The 22,245-nt window shown below is 44.8% G+C and overlaps 2 protein-coding genes across 3 annotated transcripts in view; one reads left to right on the top strand and one right to left on the bottom strand.

The window, feature by feature from the left end:
- The window catches only part of Dock2 (dedicator of cytokinesis 2), a 409,472-nt gene that overhangs the window by 166,930 nt on the left and 220,297 nt on the right, over positions 1-22,245 (bottom strand). The window lies entirely within an intron of this gene.
- Positions 1-22,245, top strand: part of Insyn2b (inhibitory synaptic factor family member 2B) — a 112,612-nt gene that overhangs the window by 78,592 nt on the left and 11,775 nt on the right. For both annotated transcript variants that reach the window (XM_076937044.1, XM_034506658.2), the window contains exons 2-3: positions 11,461-13,715; positions 14,650-14,724. In XM_076937044.1, coding sequence (XP_076793159.1) covers positions 12,367-13,715; positions 14,650-14,724 — 1,424 coding nt within the window. In that variant the 5' untranslated portion in view covers positions 11,461-12,366. The remainder of the gene's footprint in view (positions 1-11,460; positions 13,716-14,649; positions 14,725-22,245) is intronic.

The following is a 22,245-nucleotide window of genomic DNA, read 5'->3' as shown; positions in this document are numbered from 1 at the left end:
ATCAAACCAGGAATTCTAGAACAGCATTAACTCATGAAAGTTCATCTTTATGTTGATCTGCAGGAAATCTCTCCAATAGGGCGGGCTAATGCCCAGGAATCATTAGACTGTGTAATACTGACAGGAAAATGGAATAGCAGTTGCAAAAAGCAATCCTGGGATGAAGCTTCTTGGGACCTTGCCTCTCAGAGCTCACCCATCATAGGCCATGCAATAAAATGGTGGGCCACCTCCAGGAGAGTCACCTGCTAGCCTTAACCTCTCCTAGATGGCTCCTGACAGAAGACTAGGAAGAAATGAGGGAGAGGCAGGGGGAGGGTCAAAAGAAGGGAGAGGTATTCTTGGTTCCTCAGGAACCATAAAGCTGGGAACACCCCATAGCAGCCCTCTCCTCTGAAGCATCATTTCATTACTGCTCTGACTGGTATTTGAGGTTACCCAAAGTTCTCAATACAGCCTTTCAGACTCAGGTCCAGCACGCACCAGTGAAATGAACAGCAGCCACTATGTTTAGCATCTGCTCTGTGGCACATGTGGTACTGACACACTATTGGCTCTCTCAGAAACAAAGTGTGGCTCTTTAATGACACCAGAACCCTGTGCTTCTGCCAGCTGCTGACTGCTCTGAGTTCTCTGTTCTTCTGAGATGAGCTCTGACCATAAATTCCCCCCTTCCTTTCTCTTGTGAAAATTCTGCAGTGTAGGCAGGGATCCAAAGGAGAGAAAATCATTGCAGTTCCTGGTAGCACTCTGCAGTACCACAGTGGATGGCACACTGCAGAATGCATGGCTGTCTGCTGTTTCTCTCCAGCATGTGTGCAGTGATTGTCAGGGGTAGGGGTCCCTGCAGAGCTCAGTACAGCCTTTCTGCTGATTCTTCGATGGGTACTCAGCTTCCTCCAGCTCCCAAGGAAGTCCCCAGATTTTGCAATTCTCATGCTCCTGTCAGACATTTTGGTCAAACTTTCCTCATCATCGGTGTTCTCAGCAGCAAAATGACACAGATGAGGCCTGGTTTCTAAGACTTTGAAGGAAGGCAAATATGAGCCTCCTTTGCATGCTTTGAGACCATCATCAAATCTATTAAGGAACAAGGGGTTTCAGGATTCAGTCCAAAGACTAAGGTTTTAATCAGGAGCATATGCCTATCAATATAGGAGCAAAGGTTCTTTTGGAATGAGAGATGTAATTTAGACAACATATAGGTGAGACTACTGAATACAAATAAGACTAATTAATAGGAAAACAGTCTTAGGTCTCAAGAAACCAAAGAAAATGACCCTGCAGTGTAGGAATGTTTCCAGCCTCCTTTAACACAACTGGACCCCGCCCACCATGGAAACATGAAGTGAAGTGTCTGCCCCTAAACACTGATCTTAGGATTAGTGATATAGTGATTCTGTAGCCTCTGAGGGAATATTTCAAGTAATTTAAGCCATTGCTTACTTTGGAGAAGAAAGAAGGAAAGTAGACACATCTGACAGCTACTCCTCCAAAGTTTCTGAATTCTTCTATTTGCCTGAGCGGGCAGCTCCCCCAATGTGTGGATACATAAAGAATAAATCAAAGTCAAATTAAAGATAAAGTGATAGAACCTAAGAAAACAGTAAGAAAGTATTTCCAGTCATGTGATGGGCATAACTGCATCTGGAAATACCAAGAAAGCTCCTGGGAGAAACTCTAAATACCACAGGAGCTCAATAATATTAAGACAGTGCTTCTTCATAGGTGAGAGGATGCTGGACCAATGGCTGCAGGTGGACCAATGCCTGTAAAGCTTTTCCCTTTGGGAGACCAAGGTAGAGGTGACCTTTTGGAAATACCAGCATGAGTAGGCAATGCCTCTTGCTGGGACACTGTGGGCCAGGGCAAAATTCCCATGAGGCTTATGTCCCAAGACCTACAAGGTGGGTGATCCCAAGAGATGCTAACTATCCTCCTCACTACCCTCACAACCCTGCATGCCCTTGACAAAGAATATCAGGAAGGATTAAGTACTAACCCTAAAACACTTATTAAAGATGCAGGAGGAAAGGGTGAGAAAAGAGGCTAGAAAGGGGAAAAGGAAGAAAGAAAAGGAGGAGAAGGAAGGGAGGGTGTGAAAAAAGGAGGTTGAGAGTTGGGACATAGAAAAATGAGGTGAGGAGAGGGGAGATGGTGGCACTGGTGAGAGAGATGAAGAACTGTCCAGTGGAGATGAATAGGGGATAGGGAGGAAGATAGAGTTCAAATAGAGAGAACAAGGAAAGAGGAAGACTTGGGCTGGATCTGTGGTGTTAGATGTCTTAACATGAACTGTGTTCATCCAGCTCACAGGCTCGTTACACTAGCCCCTGTACTGCTTCATGTGCCTGAAGCATTTTGTTAGTTTTTCAACATCTTGATGAAGGAGGAGAAGGAAGAGGGGGAAGAAGAGGAGGAGGAGAAAGATGAGGAGGAGGAGGAAGAGGAGGGAGAGGAGGAGAATAGGAGGAAGAGGAGGAAGAGGAGGAGGAGGAGGAGGAAGAGGAGGGAGAGGAGGAGAATAGGAGGAAGAGAAGGAGGAGGAGGAGGAAGAGGAGGAGGAAGAAGAAGATGAGGGAGAGGAAGAGAAGGAAAGGAGGAGGAGGAAGAGGAGGAAGAGGAGGAAGAGGAAGGAGAGGAGGAGAATAGGAGGAAGAGGAGGAGGAGGAAGAGGAGGAGGAGGAAGAAGATGATGGAGAGGAGGAGAAGGAAAGGAGGAGGAGGAAGAAGATGAGGGAGAGGAGGAGAAGGAAAGGAGGAGGAGGAAGAGGAGGAGGAGGAAGAGGAAGGAGAGGAGGAGAAGGAAAGGAGGAAGAGGAGGAGAGAGAGGAGGAGAAGGGGAAGGAGGAGGAGGATATTTTCTTCCCTGGTTTCTTTGACAAACACAGTTGGTGGCCTACAATGCTGGAAAAATAATGGCACCCATGACCTGTTCTCTAAGGCACAGGGAGCCAGTCTTCTCCCTCATTCTGGTTCCACAGGCTGATGGTGAGCCTGACTGTGACCCTGACAGAGGTCATGGCTCCACTGCTGTTCTCATGACTCCAGGGGAAGAGCAGGATGCCATAGCCTTGACATGCCTCATAAGCCTCTCCACCAGTGTTTCCTGAGCTCCTGTGACCTGTCAGGAGCCATACTGCCTAGTACACACATCGGTCACACTGCTGTAGATCAAGATATTTACATATAGAGGGGAACAGCTTAGAGACTCAGTTTGTGCATCTATAAAATGAAGAGGATTGTCTTGGGAGGTTTTAGGCATCTCAGAGCCTAGAGTGGGGTTCAGATTGACCCAGGGACCCAGAGATTCCCTGCTTTTCCCAGAACAGTTCTACTTCATTCTATTGCAGACATTGCAATACTACTTAAGCTTCCATTTGAAAAGATGATTCCACTACTAAGAGAGATTTGTGAATTAGTAAACACGATTCTCACAGGTTCTAAAATTTAAAGTTCTCCGTGACGTTACTAAGATTACACTAGCCATTGAAGCCTCTTGTCTATGAGAAATCATCCAACACTTAAGGAGATTCCTACAGTGAACAGGGCTAGTAGATATCAAATGAAATAAGAAACAAGCTAAGAAGAAAGTGTCCATTACATAGAGGGACTTTGGAGGTAGAAAGGGGTGGGAGAGCATCCTAAGTCTGACAACCTTGAAGTCAAAGCTTTGCATTATAGGGCCAGCCTTGGAAGATGAATGAGAGATCAGTTAGAATCAGGGACAAAGGCGAAAGGAGAGAGTGACCTAGGACTCTCTAGGCTTCTCTTAGGACTAGGAGAATCAGGATACAGAGAGCCTGGAAAGGGTGGTACACTGTGAGAGGGAAACAGGTGCATAGCAGAGCCAGGTGACTGTGGGACTTGAAGACCACAGGAAGAGCTTAGATTGCTCTTTAGTGCTGTGGGACATCATCTTGGAAGGGTTGTACAGAGGGGCTGCTGTGATCTGACGGTACTGTGTGATGAACACACGTGAGACAGAAGGAAGACAAAGAATAAAATGGACACTGATGGAACTGATTCTCAGGGTGGTGCAGATGTGAGAGGAAGGAGACATGAGGACAAGCAGCTGGAACTGTGTGGGAAAGTCTAATGTGGCAGAGAGGAAAATGAAAACAAGACTCTGTGATCAGTATGCACATAAACTAGGGTCTTTTGATATACAACACATACAGTTTTGGATCTTAACTTTACCTTCCAGAAACTAATTCTGCTTTCGGCATTGAGTTAGTTTTTGTTTTGTTTTCCTGAGCATTTGGGGGAGGAAATGCAGTTCTAAATAGACCCCAAATATGCATGTCTGTCTTTGAGAAGGCTTCTTGTGAAAGTTTCCAATCTGGTCAATCTCCAGTTTGGAAACACACACCAAAAAAGATGTAGACCATAGTATCAACTCTTTGATTTTAGGTGTATGTGCAGTAACACCTGCCAACAGATTTGACTAAGCAATTAAATGAACACAAATGGAAGGGAATACATGCTGAAGTCAAGGACCCAGAGGCCACTGATCAAGAGTGACTATGAAGAGCCTTCCAAAGACTCAGAGAGCTGTGCCTCAGACTTCAGAGACTGCGTTAGAACACATCTTTCTCCCTGCGAGGAAAACAAGACCAACGTATAAACATAGATAGTGTTTTACCAACTAAAAGAGACCTGAGGTCTTAAGGCTGATAGCAAGACCAAGTCCCACCCCTGTGACTTAGGATATATCATCTAATCTTCTCTAAATCAGAAACAAATGCTTGCCAGCTTTCTAGTGGGGATTACATGAGATTTGAAAATACTTTGTTATAAAGCATGGTGTACATGGTAAGGGAGATTGCTGACTCTAAGTACAGGAAGGGAAGGGAGAGGGCAAACATGTTAGTGAATAAAGCTGTCCGAAAGGAAAAAAAATGGGATGAAGAGCCTTCTGATCAAAACTTATCAATGGTTTCTTGGTATCTAAAATGGGGATTGGCAACCCATGGCTGTGTCTCCCATTCCACTACCTGTTTTGTGAATAAATGTGTAGTAAACAAAACCACAGACATTGTCTACAAACCACCTTCAGCCATCCCTCCCTAACAGATATGGATGGCTTAAACAGGACTCTGGGAGCAAAGTGAAAATGTCTACTATTTGGTCCTAAGCCCCAAATTTAAACCCCAATTAACAACAGTATTTCCTCATAGTTAAAGATACATGAAATGAGCCAGATCTTTCCTCCCAGTCAGCTACAATTCTGTGTCACGTTTGGTTTGGTACCGCTTTTCAGGAGCCCATTCCGTCCCTCAGTGACAACGTAGGATCTCATCTCCTGCTGCAGTAGGGATGTGGGCTTCTTCTTCTCCAGAGTCTACATCATGACCATTAGAGGGCACACCTCTAACAGGCCCCCAACTTTGACCAAGTTCAATCTGAGTCATATACTGGGTAAGCATAGTATATTAAAAAGACAGGTGTACTTCATTCATCCCAGAACTATTGATAATACCTCTCTGAGAGAGAAAGAAAAGTAAAACCAAATTTACTCCTTTTTTAAAAAAAAGATGTATTTATTTTATGTATGTGTGCTCTATTTGCATGTACACCCCTGTGTCAGAAGAGGGCATCAGATGCCATTACAGATGGTTGTGAGCCACCATGCGGTTGCTGGGAATTGAACTCAGGACCTCTGGAAGATCAGTCAGTGCTCTTAACTGCTGAGTCATCTCTCCAGCCCCCAAATTTACTCTTGATCAAATTAGCATGCAAATATCGATGCAGTGCTGACTATAGAACTTTGTACAATGGATGTCGGGGCATGCGCATGGAGTCGCAGCTGCTTTGAAGACTGAAGCAAGAAGTTGAGGGGAACTGGAGAAACGTAGAAAGATCTCATCTCTTAAATACATCTTTTCAAAATTTTCCCTATGGCACAGGAGGCAAGGCAAACTACATAATATGTGGTTAAATTCATTGGTTTGATGAAAGTTGGCTCAAGATCTGCCCTGTGCCAATGCAGGGGCAAAGATTCAGAGTAGACTATCAGGACATCTTGTTCTCAGGGAGCCTCTAGTCTGCTGAAGAGGCAGAGTGTCAGCAGAGAATTATACTACAAGGAAGCAAGGACACACCAAAGTGTGTGAAGCATGGAGGTGACAAGAAGACAGGTGTGGTTCCTGGGAAGACCACTTTAAGATGTTCTCTCCTGTCAGTGGAGGCAGAAGGCCCAAGACCCACTTATAACCATCTCACATCTTTATTTGCATTCTATCTAATGAGCTAGTGTTGACCTCCTGACCACCTTGGCTACCTCGTTCATGCATCATAATTCTGTGACGTTTTATATAAGCCAATTCACTGTTCCGGGCCAGGCCAATCATGAGTCAAAGCATATGCATTTAACCCTTCATAGTATCACCCACATGCACTCGAGAACAAAGAGCTGGAGAGGCAGAGGAAGCCTGGGGTATGGGGCCTCACAGAGGTGCCTTGGTGGCTCTGTCTGTCAGGCAGGTGGATGCTGACTGACTCTCTGAGGACCTCTAATATGGGTGAAAGGCATAGTTGGAATATAAACAGTCAGTTTATGTCCCATAAGTCAATAATCAGGGGAAAACTAGAAACTATTGCAAAGATCAGCTATGACTCTCAGCCTGCAGGCATGCGGCAAGCTGCTGGCTCTCTCTGGGGAGCGATTCTGGACTTTAGCCAGGTTATTAATTGAGCCCTAACCACCAAAGCCAAAGGAACTCCCCATCAATTAGTGGAGCTGAAAGCCCATGAGACTTAAGTCCTCTGGAGGACTTCGTCTTTTAGCCAGGTGAATGCCCCAGGAAAAAGGGCCCAGAGGGGGCTGGGGACACAAGAGTTGGAACACAAATATGTGTCTCGTTGAAAGAGACTGTTTCTTAAACTTCTCGGGCTTAATGAATCCAGTATCCGGTTTCAAGTTCTTGGTCTTTACCTCGACCAAAGTGTAGGACAGAAAACTTTAAATCTCCATGAGTCAAAAAAAAAAAAAAAAAAAAAAAAAAAAAAAAAAGCCAAATGTGGTTCTAAAGAGATGGCTCAGCTTTTAAGAGCACTTGCTCTTCTTGCAGGGGACTCAAGTTTGATTGCTAGCCAGCCCCTGGTTTGACTTGCTCACAGTTGCTTGTAACTCTAGCCCTATAGGATCTGATACTCTTCTGGATTTCACACACAACACACTCACATGAATACCCTCCTACAGATACATAATTAAAAATAAATTGTTAAAAACATTAAAAATGTCCATTTAAAATAACTTCCATCCAAGAATGGGATACAACATTCCTCTCCTTTATTAGCGATGATTAAAAAACCAGTTATTATGAACTGCCCAAGCATAAGGGCAGAGGTGTTGGTGAAAGAGCCTCCTATACACAATGTTAAGGGTGTAAATGCATACAATTCTCCAGAAGGCTAAGCTATAGACTGATAACTTCAACAGTGTTAAATATAGTTACGTTCATCTACTGATTTTTCTAAGAATTTATTCCAAGGAGATAATTAGAAAAATGTGCCAAGGATCATATAGAAAACATGTTCCTTATGGCATTAACAATACCAAGTATGTAGAAATATCTAGATATCATCAAAAGGGGAGTATTTAAAGAGATCAGGGCACTACACAACAGAGCCCTGCCCCTAGACAGAAGGATAGCAGAAATCTGGGAGGCACAATGTGATACTTTCTCTGGGTTTGCAGTAGGAAAGGCCTCCTGTCCATCCTTGTATCCATACAAACAGCATGCACTCACACTGCACTGTTTGTATTGATACAAACAATAGACCCATTCAAAGAGGTAGTGCATGGTGGCTCTGGGAGGTGAAGTATCCAGTGATTTTTTTTTCCTTCCTTTTTAAAAACACCTATGTTACTTGAATTTTTATAATAAGCCCATGACATTTTTACAAATAGAAAATCAACTGTATTTAAAGATCAAATGAAAAGTTCTAAAGGAGGCATAGCTTTCCAGAGGATAGGGCAGTGTTGAAATCGAAACAATAGCTGGCTTTAAGGAGATGGTAGAGGGAGTTTAAAAGATGCTGCAGGTTTTGTGTGGAGTGATGAAGACTCAGAGAATGTAGCAAGGCCCAACACTTAGGAATCTATGCTCCAGAGTCAGTCCTTAAGCTGAAGGCCAGGCTCTATGACTCTTCAGGTAACCAACTTGGGACAAAGTACTACCCCTTCTGTTTCTCTGTGTCCACACTTATAAGATGAGGAAGCAATATCATCTGCCCCTAAGGGTGTCAGGAGGGCTCAGAGAGTAAACGAAAAACACGCGTCACAGTGTCTGGCATATAATCAATGGTCACCAGACTCTAGCGCTCACAAAATCCATCCCCAGCTTGGGTGAGGTACCATTCTTGGAGTTGAAGCCCTAATGAAAACTAGAGGATCCTCAGACAATGTGGTCTATAGAAGCATTGGGAGGTCTAAGCTGTGAAGGTAAGGGGAGGAGTCTAAGATGCGTGGGTATGTGATAGTCTTGTTGGCTGCTTGCCCCCTTTACAAGATGAGAATCACATTACAGAAGGTCACGTTGAGGATTTAGTACCAAATACGCACACAGCACTTAGCTCCTCACGTTTTCAACACGCATTCGTTACTATAAACATTCAAGAGTTCAATGACTATGAAACAAGCTGCAAGTTTCCTGTCTTTACAGGTATTCATGTCAGCTTAGCAACTACTTACGTAAGGGCACAGAGACTTATTCATGAAAGGACTGTACTTCTAGATTCAACTGGACCTCAAAAGTCTATGCAAAGTCTAGGAATCATGGAACTGACCTTAAAGCTGTTGGTTGGTATGACATGCAGGGCGAAGGGGGCATCACCCTGGGGAATCACACAGCAATGCCATGGTCAGAAACTTGCTTGATTTTTAGACCAGTGAGCCAGCTGGTGATGATTCTTCAAAACTGCTCACTCTTTCTTAAACCCACTTCTACAGCTTTGGAAAAGCCAAAGGGGATGGTTTACCCAGGGGTGAGATACAGAGTCCTATGGATATGGCTGACTGCAAGCTACAATCCCTCTTCCTGCAAACACACACAGTTACACAGTCCTTGGCATCCACAAAAAGACATGGTAGCAAGCAGATAATACTAGCAACAGAAAGAACACTTCCTGTTCCTGCTGGTCACTTCCTGTCTGCTTGGCTATGAGCTTAGTTAGCTACTTGCCAATGCTTTCTCATGAACTTATCATGAGAGTGAACCACTGCTGGCTGTCAGACCATTTTACAGATAACAAGATAACAATAAAAAAAAAGGAAGTCCTTCAGTGAGTAAGAGATAGGGTCTAAGGTACACTTAGAATAGGAAGGTGGTTAATTTCAAAACTTTTGTGGCAGCATCTCAAATGGACTTTAATCCTTTTTGAGACCAGCCATACATATGCTGATCCCCAGGAATCAAGGGACAGGTGAACTCTCTCAAAGCAGTAGGTGCAGGGAAGGCCAAGAAGGCCATAGAATCATCTAGCAATTCCTGAAAAGGCAGAAGACCAGGGGGAAAATGTAGGCTGTATCCTACCTGTTATGGAGGACCCTCCAAGCAGCAGGGATTGAGTGTGTTGCCAACAGTCCCTGCTTCAGGAGCAAAGGACTACTGCTTGAAAAACCAAGAGTTTGTGTCTGCTCAGTAAGATGGGGTACCAAACAGATCACTGTCTCTAAGATCCCCAAGTTTTTGGGAAGGGAGATGCATTTGTTACTTTCTGTCAAGATCTTTTGGTAGACCCAGGCGGGCTATAAACACACACTACTCCGCATCTCTCGGGCTCGCTTTGTTCTGACAAGACTAGGTCAGGACAGTCCCTTACATCTCTCATACCTGGAGCAATTTTCCAAACCACTGCCAGCATTTGTCCATCCACCAGGCAGACACCAGGAAGACAAAGCCAGAGCTTCCTGACTTGAAATTGTAAATATTCAGATGCAAATAATATCTCCTTGACCTTCGATGGGCCTTGGGTTTTCTCATCAGTTGGGATGATACCCCATCCATCTGATATAAAGATTAAATGAGATAATTCTATACTGGAAAGACAGTGGAGGCGGTATCCAAGAGCCAAAGTTAGGAGCTATACAGTTTAGGGTCTGATCCTGGCTCTACCATTAACTGTTTATCTTTAGACATGTTGCTGAACCTCTCTGAGCCTCAGTGTCCTCAACTGTAAAATGGGAGGAACAGAACCCATGTGTGTAGGGGTTTTGTGATGAGCGAATGAGTTCAGACTTACAAAGTGCCTGGCACTGCACCTGTCACACTAGTGGTTACTCTGTAAATGGGAGTCGTTATGATTAATGTGTAGAAAGCCCTCGGCGTGGTAAAAAATAAGTATTCAATAAATGGTGGCTGTTATTCTTGCAAGGAACAGGCTCCTTGGAGAATTTTTGCACATTTATCTCCTTGAAAGCAATAAAAATGAAGGTGTTAGAGAAGAAGTGTGTCCTTAAGTAAATGTCAGTCATAGCTGGGAGAAGCCACGGCTTCTCTTGTCCCTGCAGAGTACCCAGGACCTCTACCTGCCCTGCCTGGGCCCAGGCTCTCCTCTGCTTCCTGTGGACCCGCCCTTCACACAGCCGAGCATGCTTTCAGAGCATGTTAATTGAGCACCTACAGGGAGGCCAAAAAAGGGCTGGAAGCCCAAGCACAGAATGTGAGAGCTCCGGCTGCATCCTCTCTAGTGACAGGGTAATGAGTGATACACATTGAATAAGTGTGCACACAAATGATTATTTAATGACAGCTGGCCTTGTATCCTGAAGGACGTGATGGTAGGGATCTCTTGTGATATCATTTTATAACCAGAGCCACTCTCTGTCATTCCAACTCCCCAGCAGTCATTAATACACTGTCTATTAAAATTCTGTTTTAATTTCAAGAAGCCTGTGCAAGTGGAATCATGCAGAGCAATCTTTTGAGGCAGTCTTGTTTTTACTACTCCATCTGGGTGATAGATGCCAATATTTCCTTCTTTTTTTCTGTTGAGTAATATGTCACATGTTGGATGTCACATAGCTTGCTTAACCAGTCATCTATGGAACAATGATATCTGTTTCTCTGGGGTTATCAAAAAAAAAAAAAAAAAAAAAAAAAAAAAGTGTGATGAACACTTGGCAAATACTGTCATGGAAATCTCAGACGGGAGTCCTGGTGTGTTCTAGCATTAGGGGTGTAGCTAAGGAGGAAGTCCTTGTCATGGCTCCCTAAAGGAGTGCTATTTAAGGTGAGTATTCATAGACAGAGTTGACTGGGTGGTGACTGAAGGGAGAGGAATTGGTTTAGGTACAAAGGCATTTTGTTTGGAGTCCCTGTACCCCAAGGGCACCTTGCTCATTATGGGGACTGAGAGAGCGCAGTTAGGACAGGCTGAATCCTCAACACTCTCACTCAAAGGAAACTTGGCTAAGAGGCTAGACCTTGGTGACTCTGGTTTCTCCCTTTGCAGGCACTTCCTCACTGCTCTTAAAAGCTGTCTGCTCTCCAACACCGGCCCCACTGATGCAGTGACCATGATTCTCAGCTGAACACCTCCAAATAAAGGCTGCAGATGTGGCCTGCTCCACATATGTGGCTTTCAGCCAAGACTGCATCACAGAGCCCAGCCCTCTGAGTCTCCCCGATGCCTCGATTCTGCCATGGTCATCCCTTTCTGGGTTTTGTGAGGCTATTTAAGGAGTTAAGTTTCCCTCACTGAAACACAGAGACGCAGCATGGAAGAAAATAATGGCCCCAACGGAGACATTTCAGATTGACATAAGTGGAGAAGTTCCCTTAGGAACATCATGTACCATCAAAGCAGGGGAGCCCCAGGTCATCTCTTACTCTGCCTATGTATGCGCTACGGCAAGAAGACGTGTTTAAGGTTCCCATAGGCTCACACTGCGATTTGACATTCTGGGGAAAGCAGCCATATGGTCTAGACAGAGCAAGTTCCTTTTGGAGTTCACACATTCCGAGTGTAGCACTATCCACCAAATGGTACATTTACTGTCTTTTTGTGGAAGACAGGGAACTTCTAGGATCAGAATTGCTTCTTGCAATCCACTAATAGATGAGCCCTTCGGTTCTCTTGGTAGGTCAAATGTTTCATAATTAGCCTAACTTACGGATGATCTGTTCAGTGGTTACGACTGCAGTGGCATAATATTTCAACTACAGGGAAGCACTCCAGACAGCTCCTAAGAAGACCAGTCAGGCTGGGAATGGCCGGCAGGGCTTCCTGTATTAAGAGGAGAGAAATACTACATCCTGCTTGGCCATCCTCCTTGTCTCCATCGTTAGACACTGCTCTAAAGACCTAAGGGAGATGTGCCCAGGACAAGTGTGCGGTTCTTCTTCTCAGTGAGGCTCCATGGCCCAGCAAAGTATGAAAGTGAGGCCTGTGCTCCTGAAGCGAAGCAGCCTTGAGTCTGTGGAGCTTGTGAAACAGCCGCACCACCGCAGGAGCAAATCACAGCAAGTACGATTCAAGGAAGATGGGAACATTAAGAATCCAACTGGTGCGACCGAGGTCAACACCCAAACCCCTGAGGACCCAGGTGTAATGGGGAAGACGCAAGCATCCAGGCACCACCATCCTGCCTCCTACTCGCTGTCTTTCCCCAGGTCCCACAAGGCAGGAGGATTCCGTAGCATCTCTATCCAGACCTCCCCGAGTCTCAGGAAGCATTTCCCAGTTTTCAAAAGGAAGAAACTCACGACTAGCAAGTCCCTGGTAGAAATGCCAACAGCATCCCCAAGTGCCATCCAGGTCAACGGCAACCTATCTGAACAGGATATTGTGTCCTCTGACCTTGCCTTCCTGAGGCTGGCTCAGCATCTTGAGGATGGGCCTCGAAGGCTCAAAATCCCTCACCCATTTCTTCCTAGGATGCCCAAGGTGCAAAGCAATGGGCCTGTCAGCTTCTGCTTAGAATCTGGGACTTGGATGTCCTCAGAGAAAGCGACAGCTGCCATTCAGGTTCCAGATGATATTTGTCACAGTCCAACCTGGGAAGCTAGAGAGTCTGCTTTCAGCCCAGAAAGCTCAGCTGAAGAAAGCACCTCCATACCTGCTTTGATCTCCATGTGTCCAGGGGATGGGCAAAGAGTGATGACGTCAGATCTAGAAAGGGTCCCCTCCTGCTCAAATACCAATAGCAGTGCCAACAACATCCAGGGCACAGAGAAACTCACACCTGAATTGCTTTTGCCCAAAGACAACCCTGATGACAAAGACCTTGGCCTTCTGTCATCTCAGTCAAAGAAGATGTGTGTTCCCTCACCACCACGGACTCGCAGCTCACCTGAGCCAGGCTCCCATAGCCAGCCAGCCCACCTAGGAAGAGCTTCTGATTGCCCAGCATCGAGTGACAATCACCAGGACCTGGAGTCACTCAGAAGTAGCAGTGCATCCAAGTCTGTCCCTGTGTGCTGGGAACATGTGACAAAGGTCCCCAGCCAGTCAGATACCCCAGAGCTTCAGACCAGTGGTGTTGGAAGTGAGCACCTCCCTTCCTCAATTCCAAGGCAGGAGAACAGAGCTCAGAGCAGCAGGGAGCTAGGTGCGAGTAATCACAGTCACCTGGCTCAGGGAGAGCTCTGTGACCTCCAAGGCCGGCTGCAATCAGTAGAGGAATCGCTGCACTCAAACCAAGAGAAAATTAAAGTCCTATTGAATGTGATTCAAGATCTGGAGAAAGCTCGCGCCCTCACTGAAGGGTAAGGTGAATTTCTTTATGGTGAAAAACCACTGGGCCAAGTAGTTTTCTGGGAAGGGAACGAGTGAGGAAGCAACATTTAAAAACAAACAAACAAACAAACAAACAAACACGTTCATGTTCTGTTGTTTACCTAGGTGATAACTAATGCTCTCCCACCCCACCCCCTGCCCCACACTATTTGCTTATCCTCAGGCTTGACAGCTTCTGCTTCTAACAGGTTGGGGAAAGGGACTAAGGAACTCCAGGATTAAAAAAAAAAAAAAAATAGTGTTTCTAAAGATGACAGTCTAGTTGATAAATGTCTGGGGTGGGGAGGATGATATCAGGCAGGGACTTCCTGCCCTCTGAGTGAGTTCACACATTTCCCTTGCTCTAGTTTTGTGTGTGTATCTTGCCACCCAAGACTTAAGGGGCCTACTAAGCAAAAGTTCCTCTCCACTGAGCAGTCAGCCACAGCATACTGTCCCAAGTGGTGGGCTCAGTCCTGGTATGTGGAGCATCAGGCAGCATTTGTTGATGTGTAGACTGTCCTGTCTAGAGAGGCTCTAAACACCAACAGAAACGCGATGGTTGAAGCTCATCAAACAAGGTTGGAAAGAATGTAACCAGTTGTCAGTGGCTACTAAGAATCAACCTAGACCACCTTAGGAGACTGTGATGACAGAGAACCACCAAGCATAGGGATCAGGAGTCCCTGAATTAATCTGCTACTGACTTGCAAAGTCCCTTTCAGAACCACAAGCAGAAAAAACACAAGACATTTGAAATCCATTTAAAGATATACCAAGTACCCCAGGAATGGGAGGTTCCATTGTCATCACCTCAGCCATCTTTTCCTTGTGTCTTCATGAGCTGTGGGGACTGTGGCAGGTTGGTAGAATGTGTGTGTCTCCTGTGGCTTTTGCATTTATCCTGACCGTGTTCTCCTATAGGCGGAACTTTTATCGGACTGGCCAAGATCTCAACAATTGCAGCACCTGCCAGAACACAGCGTGCATCATATACAGGTACCACTCCAACCCATGACCTGTTCTGCAGAGCAGGATGCCTCTGGTCCACAGAACACACTAGCAAACTGTCTTAAGAATAAAGAGCTGGGAAAGGCAGAGACAAGCACCTGAGCCTTAAAACAGAAGGTGTTTGTGCAATGTTTTTATTTGGTTCCAAGGGAGGGACTGTTTTCATTTCTTATCCATAAGATCTAGGAGCAAATCCTCTGATGCAATAGGTCACCCTGAGAGTGAGCAGGTGCCCATCACCTCTGCATGAAGATCTGTATCTCACCTCAGTTACTTGTTAAGAGGTAGGTAGAGTTCAGGAAGTTTAGAGGTTTGCCCAACTCATACAGAACATCCTGAGAGCAGAAGTGGCCAGAGTTAGGACTTCCAGATCTTCCTACTCCTAGTTACCGTAACTCTCAGCCTCTTCTCTTCACTGGATCTCCTATATCCTTTGTCTTATGTGTCAATAACTATGAGCATTTTGTGAGCACTGATAAATACACCATTTCTTCCCAGTACAAGACAATGCTGCATTAAAGACAACTATTAGACCTGTGTTTGAATTTCCAAATCTGATATCCACTTGTCTGGTCTTAGTTTCCTTGTATATGGAGTAGGGACAATGACCTCTATTCAGACTGACCAGGAAAACAACTGTCGCAATGTCTGTGAATGCCCATGGAGACTACAAACTTCTGCACCCACTCTTCGGCTCACTGCTGTTATTTCTAGAAAGATCGGTGTCCCTTCAGTGGAAACCCACTTGGCGGCACAGTGGAAATACAGTCAGACCACTCATTTTAGTTGATGACCTCTAATTTTGTCTGACAAAAGGGAATGGCTTCTTTCTTTTTTTTTTTTTTTTCTACATGACGTTTCTCTTTGAAATGAAAGCAAGGCCCGAGCAAACCACTGCTGCACAGGGCTGCCTGTGTTCTCTCGAAGCTGCTCCTTCCCTCTCTAGTAGCTTGAGAGCTCATCCTAATGAGCACTGGGTACCTGGACACCAGCCAGTAGGCAGGGCCCTGAGCATGTTCTTAGTGACCTGTTGGCTCCCTACATAGAAGACCACGTACTGACAAATAACAGGAGACTCTAAACTACTTACAAAGTGCCTCTAAAGCTAAAAGCATGCACCTTCACATCTCAAAGCAAAAGCCCTCCCACCTCCCCCCAAATGAAGACTCTCAAGAAAGGCCTGCAGCACTGGAAAGTGAAACAGGAAGTCGCATCGGTTGCTGCTCCTTTATTTTTTAATCTCCTGTCTTAAGCAAATTTCCACATCACTAAGGGAACAAAAATAGTCGAAAAGCAGAACTAAAATTTAAAAAAAAAAAAAAAAAACCTGTTCATCAGAAGCAGGAAGACTTGATTTGGACTAAGAGCCACATTTTAGACAGTCTTCCTTCAATTACCCAGGTTATGTATTATCTATTATTTTCATTTTTTTTAAAGGTTTGGCTTATGTTAGTAAAAAGGGCACGTAGTTATTTTCAAGTCTAATTCGAATGTCATGACCTTCCCCTGAGCCAGTCATTTCTGGCTTCTGAGTTTTCTTATTTGAGAAATGAGTCCCTTTAATTAGATGGTCCCAGTGGTGCCTTATAGTTCTGACATTATGTTATTCTAAGCTGAATTAACAGTGACAATATTTGGCTAAACTGCGACCTTCCAGAGTCTGAGAATGTTTGCGTTTTTTCTAACCCTTACTTCAAACATCCAAGCAAGCATTCTAAAGGCAGTTACATCCCAGCTGGCATGGCAGACCTCCATGCTCTCCTCCCATGCCATCCCAGCATGCATTGTTTGTGTCTGTCCCTCACAACATGCAGCCCTTGTTGTCATTCAGAGCCAGACCGTAATCTCAGACACAACCTGTATTCTTACTTCTAAACCACTGCAAAGGAACGAACGGTCAATTAATTTGATGAAAGCAGAAAGATCAGAACAGTATCCTGTCATGGCAACAGTGAGATGAGAGTTGTCATTTAAGAAAAAAAAAAAATTCAAATGACTTCAAACTTGTGTTGTGTCCTGGAAAGTCAGATCTTAGAAGCTAATGAGCAAGTGATGTGAAATACTCGTCTGCAGGCTGTGGTCTCTCTCCCTGATGACGGATGGGTCCAGTGCCTGTCACTGTACATAAAGCACACGGTACATGATGGATTGCCCGCTAGCTTTTCTTCCCTGGAGAGGCTGCTAAGTTAGCAACACATAAGGTTTGCTAAGTGGTGTTGCCCACAGGCCTCACCTCATCAACTACAGGCTATGGCTCTGCTTCCTGCTCCTGTCAAAACACTGAGGTCACTGGTTCTAAGCAGCTCGTTCTCTCTGACCCTCCAAGCCTCCTTGGCTCCCTCTTCTTGTCAGGAATCTCTTAGATAAATCATCAAGGATTACAGCATCAATACTGATGCCCCAATAACCCAGGCATGGCTCTTCAAAGCTTCTAGAGATTCAATATACCAAGGAGAATGACTTCAAGTTTTGAGGGGATTTGGTGATGGTGTGGTTGTTGTCTTGGGTTTGTGTGTGTGTTTGTGTGAGTTTTTGTTTTGTTTTGTTTTGTTTTGTTGGGTTTTGTGATTTTTTTTTGTTTGTTTGTTTTGTTTTTGCAAGGGCAGAGGGGCTGTTGTTTTGCAGTACTGGGGATTAGACATAGGGTTTTCCAGTACCAGGCAAGCACAGGACCACTGAGCTATGTCCCCAGCACAGTTTGTATGGTTTTATTCCTAAATAAACTCCCAGGGGAGGGGTGGGAATTGACTATACCCCAGCTTAAGCTGCTTCTAGCCTGCTCAGTTTCCATTCACTTTTGTTAGCTTTAATCCCAGGTCAATTTACCCAAAGGGTTGCATGAATGCTACTGGTGATTCCCAAGAATAAATAACACAGAATTACTTAGTGAGAAACGTGTTCTCTTTTCAATTTTGTTTGAATCCTTCTGATTACCTGGAAGGGAAAATCTGTGCTCCTTGCCACAGCATCTTTCAGCCCTTCTTGGAGCTTGCTTATCACATTCCTTTGCAAAGAGGGAACAGATCTCAGGTTCATAGCCATGGGCAAGCGACAGTATCTAGCCAGATTGTAGTAATTTTAAGCGATTTTGCTGAAGCTTTTAACTTGGAAAACTAATCCTCTTAAATATTCATGAGGAGTGATACAGGTCCCCCTTTCTAAAATGATCGTGCTTGGTTTGTATACTTGTTTAAATTTTAAAAAGTAGGCTGATTTTTGAACAGAAGAGGTTAAGTAAAAAATTGAGAAGTGGGTGTGGGAGAATTTCATAAAAAGCACAAGAATATCAAGGTGCGACAGGACACGCCTATCTTCCCAGCACTTGGTGGGCAGAGGCAGGGGGATTGCTGCAAGTTCAAGGCCTGTGTGTGTGTGTGTGTGTGTGTGTGTGTGTGTGTGTGTGTGTGTCCACAGAGGAGGCAACTCTCTTACTGAAGTTTAGAAAACAGTTGAGCCCTTCTTTTTTTCTAGGAGACATCCATCCTCCTTCCTTCACCCCATCCCCAGCTCCTCCAGCCACATCATGGTCACACTTACTCTAAAAATAGTCAGCTGAGCCTCTTCAGAGGACTTTGGTTCCACGGCTCATGCATCTGTTTCTTTCTTTCTCTCTCTCTCTCTCTCTCTCTCTTTCTCTCTCTCTCTCTCTCTTTCTTTCTGGATATAGCTTCCAGGGGCTGGGCAGGGAATCTACTTGATTTAATTTGTAAAATGCCTCTAATATTTTGAGAAAAAATAATAGGACTTTTTCCCCAGAGGTAGAAGGGGAGGCCCATCTCCCATCCAAGTGTGTTCCCTAGGAAACAGGAATAACGTACAGGCTTGTGGGTCAGTGGAGAAGCTGGCTATGGAATGTCTGAAAGGTACAAAGGAGAAGAGGGAAAGAGAAAACAATTATTGTTTAGGGTCTGTTTGTCCAATGCCCCAGGCTTAGCCTCTTCCTGTCCCTTTAGTGTCACTCATGGACTTTAATTTTTTTTTTATGGACTTTAATTTTATGTCACAGTTTTCCTTACTTCTTTCTTATGTAGGTCTATGTATGTTTCACACACACACACACACACACACACACACACACACACACACACACGATTTTCAACTAACAACTGATATAAAGTGCTTAACATCCATCAGTTTCCTGTTTCTGAATGGACACAACTAACTTACAGAAAGAAAAAAGTTTATTTAGCTCATGGTTCTAAAGGTTTCATTCCCAAACCTGGGCAGCTCCATTGTTTGCAACCTCAAGAATGGCAGCACATCCCAGTAGAAATCCAAGGTGAAGCAACCTACTTACATCACAAACAAGGACTCAAAAAGGGATTGGGACTCCAGTTCATACTTGTCTTCAAGGATCACCTCCCAGTGGCCTAAAGATCTCCCTGGAGGCCCCACACACCTTCACAGTAGCCCCTAATACCTTCACCTTGCAACTATAAAGCCCAAAGGAAAAGGACCTCACAATCTGTGGAGAACTGCAGACAGAGGCACCCAAATCACTCACGAGAAACACAGCTTGATGTAATCACAAGAGGTTTGCTCAAAAAAACTAGCTAGCTAGGGCCTCCTTCCACGTATCCCACGAAGGGGTAGAGGAATTCAGCTGCCAGCAACAGATTTTTACAGATTTTAAGGAGAATCTACAAACCAATTGGGGGTGGAGTTAGGGAAAGGGGAAGGACGGGGAACAGGTCACTAGGTCATCGATACATTTGATCTCAAATTCTTAAGATGGAATGTTAGTCACTTTATAATTGGCTATTTCGGACTAGCTTCATACTATTTATCATGAGCTCTGGTTCAAAGGGGTCAGGCTCATCTCAAACTTTCAGCATCCTGGCACCAATTGTCTCAGGGCTTGTTTAGTTAAGGCCATCTGTTCGAATGGTCAGCTAATTTCCTGGGACTGAGGCGCCACAGGTTTGACTTACAGGTTTTTATGTCTTTGCTTTTAAGAGTAGGGTTTCAGCAGGTCAACTTAGATTTTTCTGTCTTTCACAACCAAGTGTTTGACACATGGACATTCCTGGGACACACATCTCAGTCACAGTGATATCCCAAGTTCATGGCATACTCTTCATTTCCCTTAGAAAAGTAGCACCCTTCCCACACTGTCTTACTCAACACCATTAGCTGTGTGGGGACTCTGTAAAGACACCACAGTCCCCTTAGCATCTACTCTCGTTCTTTACAATATACACATATTTAGGTATTAATTCTCCCTGCTAACTCTAGCTTTCGCCTGTCAATCCCTCTGCTCTAGCTGAGTATAGGTCTTCCCCATGTGTCACCTCAGTGTTGGCTGGTCCTTTCTCCAGCAGGTATTGTTTTTTGTCCTATCCTGAGTATCCCTCTACTTACTCTGCCAAATTATATCTGAAAATAGAATCTGGCCATCTTTACTCCCATGCTAAAGAACCTTGTCCTGGCTCCTCTGTAGCTGACTTTTCAAGGCCTTTTGAACATGAGGCTAAAGCCTTTCACCTACAGTGTCTTCACTTCCTCTCTAGCCACAGAGCTAGGTGCTCAAGCCTGGGTCCCTCTGCATGGGTCACCACACATTTCCAGAGTACCTCTTGTACCATGATTCTTTGTCAGCATTTTTTTTTTATCTTGCCAGGAAATCCAGTTCTTCCCAAGAAGACACACACACACACACACACACACACACACAAAAGGCTCCAAAGGCATGCTCATCCCTCTGGTATACCACGAATCCTAATGTATCACAGGCCAGTCCATAGAACACAATTGGTGCTTAATCAATGCTTACAAAAGAGAAGTGTGACTTTTTTGATGGGGGGGAGGGGGGGCGCAGTGAGAGGTAAAAGTAGTGGAGGGCTTGAGACAGCTGTATGCATCACCCCAGAATAAAGTCATTGATGTCATTTGTGTGCAACCCCACTTTGGATGGGGGCTTGGGAGCTTTTAATAATCAAATGTTCCTATTGGCAACGAAGAACATCTACATAACAGGCCCTTTGAGCTGAATCAAATAAAGACTAGATGTAGCCCATGGATTGTCAGTTTCAAATACTTGGAACACTGTATACTTTCAATGAGATGGAATCTAATCAAATCTTCCTCAGATGACTCAGACAGCTGCTGCACTTTCACAGGACATTGAGATCCTGTTCTTCATGGCCGTCTGGCATCACCATTCAGGACTTTTGTGCCAGCTCTGGAGGGGAGGGCAGACTTGACTGGAGAGAGCCACAAAACTCCCCTAGGCCAAAATACCCTTGCTCTGACATCTGGGTAATCTTAATGATCGCTGAAGCATTAGAGCTGCAGGCTCTCCAGGATAATGGGCAGATGCCTCAGATATCCATCCACATGGTAATTCCTGGACCCTGGGAGAATGCGGCCTTATCTGGGAGAATGAACATTTTTAACTGTGACTAAGTTTAAATCTTGAGATTTGGCCTGAGTGTCACACAGAGGTCATTCTGAGGATAAAGAGACATGTGTGCAGCTCCCCAAACTGGTAGATTTTGTGTAGGTAGGAGCAGGGAGGCAATGTGTCTCCTTTTGGAGCTTCCAGATGGAATGCCAAGTCCACACCTCCACCTAGAGTGACAGAGAACTTTGTTCCTCCAGAATGAGAAGAGTGCCAATCATCAATGTTTTTTTTTTCAAACCATGAAATTTCTTATAATTTGATCAGCGGCAGTAGGAACCAGGCCTTTCATATTAGACCTGTAATAATACAGAAAGTCTGTGTGTCTCATTGAAGATCAGTCTATCAGACTTTATTTGACCAATTTTATAACTTCAATAGCTGAGGACCAGTATCTACTGAGAAGAAAGTTTAGGGAAGGAAAAAAAAAAAAAAAAAAAAGAGTTACCAGTAAGTAAGCCGCAGCCCATTGAATATCTAATATTTACAGGGCAAAAGGCCTGCCCCCACTGCACTGAATCCTGAATACATAGGATACATAAAAGTGCCCCATTCTACAGATGGGGAAACTAAGACTGTGGCAGAACCTGGCATTTGTACAATACTCAATTTAAGCAATCGAGGCTGCAGAGAAGAAAGATGCTTACTTACAATTATCTTGATACCAGCCATTGAAATAGGAGTTGAAACACTGTTTTCTGACTTCCAGCAAGCCAGAGCCAGAGCCAGAGCCAGAGCCAGAGCCAGAGCCAGAGCCAGAGCCAGAGCCAGAGCCAGAGCCAGAGCCAGAGCCAGAGCCAGAGCCAGAGCCAGAACCAGAACCAGAACCAGAGCACACTGCTTTCAGAGGCCAAACCCCTTTGCTAGCTGTTAGAGCTTGATCAAAATTATGACATGGACAAGTTCTACTCAGGCAACAACATTGTGAGGCTCTGCACTAAAGATACGGCTAAAGGGGAGTTCTCAGACCATGACCATGGCCCACCTGCTTCGGAAGCTCAGCTCTCTTTGCAGCATGGGCTGGCTCATTCCCCACTGCCTCTGAGGGAGTTGTAACAATGTCTTTGGAAAGGTTTAAGGACCTCTGAATGGGGCAAAATTGGGAGAGC

This window comes from Arvicanthis niloticus, chromosome 6 (assembly GCF_011762505.2).
Source record: "Arvicanthis niloticus isolate mArvNil1 chromosome 6, mArvNil1.pat.X, whole genome shotgun sequence".
In the NCBI taxonomy this organism is placed as follows: Eukaryota; Metazoa; Chordata; class Mammalia; order Rodentia; family Muridae; genus Arvicanthis; species Arvicanthis niloticus.
The sequence above is the reverse complement of the archived record's forward strand: the minus strand, read 5'-3'. Positions and strand labels throughout refer to the sequence as shown.